At 34.3% G+C, this 4,199-nt stretch overlaps 1 protein-coding gene across 1 annotated transcript; it reads left to right on the top strand.

The window, feature by feature from the left end:
- Nucleotides 1-343: 343 nt before the first annotated feature.
- On the top strand, nt 344-4,008 carry LOC141437804 (uncharacterized). Its single transcript, XM_074101323.1, has 3 exons — nt 344-527; nt 2,745-2,940; nt 3,272-4,008. Exons 1-3 carry the CDS (start codon nt 376-378, stop codon nt 3,599-3,601), a joined length of 678 nt encoding a protein of 225 aa, XP_073957424.1. The 5' UTR covers nt 344-375; the 3' UTR covers nt 3,602-4,008.
- The last annotated feature ends 191 nt before the right edge of the window (nt 4,009-4,199 follow it).

The raw sequence follows: 4,199 nt of genomic DNA on the forward strand, positions 1-4,199 counted from the left end.
CAAGTTCGTGTCGTGCGATCCCTCTGACACTTATACTATTTAATACGAGAGCGAGAGAGACGGTATGATACGAACTCCGAGTTTCGTAGTAGCCCTGCTGAGGGTGGCGTATAGTATGGAGAGGGGGGAGATATTGACATGACAGATGGTTTGAGTCGAAGTATGATCAAATTGCACATTTTTATCCGTGTCTGGGACAGCTTGCTTTTAATAAAAGAGGTCGCATACACGTACCGTTCACGTCTTTAAGTAAAAACTGATGGTAAGTATTTATTTAACTTTCAGTTTTTTAAGTATTTAAGCCGCCTCGAAGCCTTTTCCCTCTGTCAAAGGTATGCGCACTGACTGAGCCTCAGGCACATAGTCTCATACATAATGACATTTCGGAACGGCGTCGTCGGCGTCGACATCTGTCACTTAGTTCTGTCATTGAAAGTTCCGATTAAAATGACTGGATGCAGTGTTTTCCGGTGCAAAAAAAGGTCTGACACGTCGAGTGTACAAAAAGACAACGTAACTTTTCATCTGTAAGTATTTCCTAATGTAAATATTGATGTATTAATAATAAAAATTCGTCGCTCAGTGTGGCCAATTTTTGACAAATATAGCCAATTTGGCCATATAATATCTTTATGTACTTTGTATATATTACTTAAGTCTTTGATTGATAATATAATAATACTTACTAATGCTTTGATTTTTAGGGTTCCATAGTCAAAATGGCCAAAACGGAACCCTTATAGTTTTGCCATGTCTGTCCGTCCGCGTCATTACTCAGAGAGTACTCAGCTCAGTGGCAACTACGTAGACAAAATGGCAGGGAAAACAATTTTTTTAGTGTACCTCCCATAGACGTAAAGTGGGGGTCGATTTTTTCTCGAACAATCCGTGAGGGTATCGTTTTATAGGATAGGTTTCCAAGACTATTTTTCGATTCAGTGATCTGTTTGCGAAATATTCAACTTTAAAGTGCAAATTTTCATTAAAATTGAGCGCTCTACACGAGCGACTTTAGATTAAAATTGATTGAATCTAGACTCTAGACACGCGGCAGCATGTCAAGCCAAGTTCAAGCTAACAGAACTGGCGAGCAGCACCGTGTGTAATTTTACCCGAACCATTTGGAGCCTCTTTTGACCCACTTATAACTTAAAAACTATTTCACATAAACATGTTTAATTTGGCTCATTTGTCGAAACTTGTGAGATCCGTATGTGCTCCAAATTTCATAAACACATCTCAAACGGTTATTTAGATATTATTATTCCAAAATCGTCATTTTTATCACTGACTCACCTATAGATCAAAACTCTAAACCAGTTCCAGATGACCTAGAAAGTTCAAATTTGGCATCCAGATAGGTAGTTGGATGAATACAAAGGAATAAATCAGAAACTAGTAAATTTTATCATTTTATTATAATTTTTAAATTAATTAATTATTTCTTTACAAAAAGTAATGATATCCCATCAAAACAAAAATGTGAAATGAGAGCCAAGTTCAATATTATTATATATGCCTTGATTGTTGACTTTAACGACAAAAGAAGCGAGATCTAAATAAGTGCCAAGTTCAATGGTCAGTACAGTCCTGAAATTTATTTCTAACAATATAAAATATTTTATAACAACTTAAAATATCATTTCTTCTCATAACAAAAGTTTTCATATACGAATTACATTATAATCTTCGCAAGTTGTAAATCTGTAAGTTCTTATTTTATTCTTCCGAAAATTTGGCTTGCTGGTAGAAACTAGCCATCGAACATAGGGATCTTCCATGACTGTTTTAGTACGTACTTAATAATAATTCGTATATGAGAACTAGCCAAGCCAAGTCAGTCCTAAGACTTCAATATATTATCTTAAGTTATAAGAAGAAATTATATTTTAAGTTGTAATAGAATATTTTATTTAGTTATAAATAAATTTCAGGACTGACCATTGAACTTCGCTCTCATTTCACATTTATGTTTTGATGGGATCTATCTAACACCTTTAAACGAGCAATTCTTGTATATATATAATGAGAATCTCGGAAACGGCTCCAACGATTTCGATGAAATTTGGTATGTAGAGGTTTTCGGGGATGACAAATCGATCTAGCTTGGTCTTATCTCTGGGAAATTTACAAGGAAACCTATAACGGCTAAGTTTTCTTGAGAGTTATTTCGTAATGGGTACGGAACCCTATCCTGGGCGTCCAAGGTTCAAAAATTTCAATGAGTAAATAGGTCCAGGTGTTAGGTGCCATTCATTTATTACGTCGGACGATTTTTACTAGTTTTTGATCCCCTCCTCCCCCTAAATAAGAAAAAACAAGAATAGGCCGACCCCTCCCCCCATCCCCCTTTTTAATATTTATAACATAAGAAACTTAAGTAAAAAATTAACATACGTTTGGTTAGTTGTGATGTTTATTTTTATCATAATATTTTTTAGGAACGTTTACCATGTTTACATTATGTATTCTTGTGATCTTACGTAAGAATTATCAAGATTACCTCCCACCCCCTTGTAAGAAAAAATAAGACATGGTCGACCTCGAAATAATATTTAATTGCTATCTCATGGACCACTTGTATTATTGGCAATTTTTACCTACTTCATTGGCCACACTGATACAATTCTAAGGAAGGGACATACATTTCCAATATCGATAAACTGAATGAATCAGTGAATCGTGATTTCGCATTTATGGTTATTGTAATAAAATGGAGTTGTGTTCGTATTTGCTTGCAATAGGTTTCCAAAAGACCCTATCCGCCGACAAAATTGGATAAAAGCATGTGGAAATCATAAGACATGGCTACCCAAACGGACAAGCAAGATTTGCTCTGAACATTTCCACGCATCCTGTTTCCTGTTGCTATCTAATAACAAAAGAAAGTTAACAGAAGCTGCTACACCTACCTTGAAACTACCACTACTACTACTAGATGTAAGTGATTTAAAAAAAAAATCAAAGTTCTATCAACTTTTTGACGCAAAACGGTAAATGTTTGTCGTGTGCTTTAGTGTACAATAATGGATGGATTATCTTATCCCATTTTTTGCACACACTCCTTTTTATATTTAATTTATGAATTTGTTTTTTTTTAATCGTTTTACATCTACCATTCATATTTATTATTTATTGTAGACTATTATTTAAATAATTGACAAAATGTTTATAATTTTAATAGCAGAAAAAATTGTTTTGTCGTCAACCGGAGTAAGTTGATATGCTGCTATAGACAGTGGAAATATAATTATTTCTCTTTATTTTATAGGTCGACTCCCAGGAATCATCCAACTGTCGTACATTACAACCGCCTCCGAAAAAACAGACGATAGAAACTGGAGGGGCAACTAATTCACCATGCCACACATCAAGTTCTGAACCACAGTCAACTGATCGAATTTTCTTATCTCCTACTACAAGTACTATAAACATAAATCAGGAATCGCCACGAGAACTCAAACTACAAAAAATTATACGTCAGAAAAATATAAAAATTAAGAGACTTCAATCAAAAACACAATATTTAAAAAAAAAAGTTGCAAGTTTGACAGAAATACTTCATGAATTGTCTGAAAAATTTTTGATAGAATGTGATTAATTTCGTGTCATTTAAGACTGGATAGATATAGGTACAGTCAGCATCAAAAGTAGGTGGTTACTTTTGTAATTTGTCGTTTTACCGCCACGTACTTAGGGCCATACAAGATTGACAAATGTGTTAATGTGACAGAGTGAAAAAGTAACCAGCTACTTTTGATGCTGACCGTACCATTCAAATATATTATGTATAGTCACCAGCACCAATATCTGACACAACAAAGCATGTATAACAAGCTGATACGACTTTATTTCTAGGGCCGGTAGGACGTGTCAGATATTTTTGCACGTTCCGCTGTGGCAAATATTAATGCAGGTGACTGTACATATGTAAATACCAAAACAAAAAACCCATGTCTATGTACCTATTTTTGTATAAGTTCCTTAATATAAATCTTTTGATAAATCTCAATATTCAGCTTTCATTACACAAACTCTTTAACACTTAACCGTATAGCAATCACATTTATTTAGGAAACTGATTTTCTATTCTTTTAACAAATCTGGGATTTAATGAACGAATGATTGCTCGACATTCTTATCGATATGACCCAAGCCCTAACTGCTTCTAGATTGATGTCTATGTGAGACGTACAAAT

Source organism: Choristoneura fumiferana, chromosome 18 (assembly GCF_025370935.1).
Source record: "Choristoneura fumiferana chromosome 18, NRCan_CFum_1, whole genome shotgun sequence".
Taxonomy (NCBI): Eukaryota; Metazoa; Arthropoda; class Insecta; order Lepidoptera; family Tortricidae; genus Choristoneura; species Choristoneura fumiferana.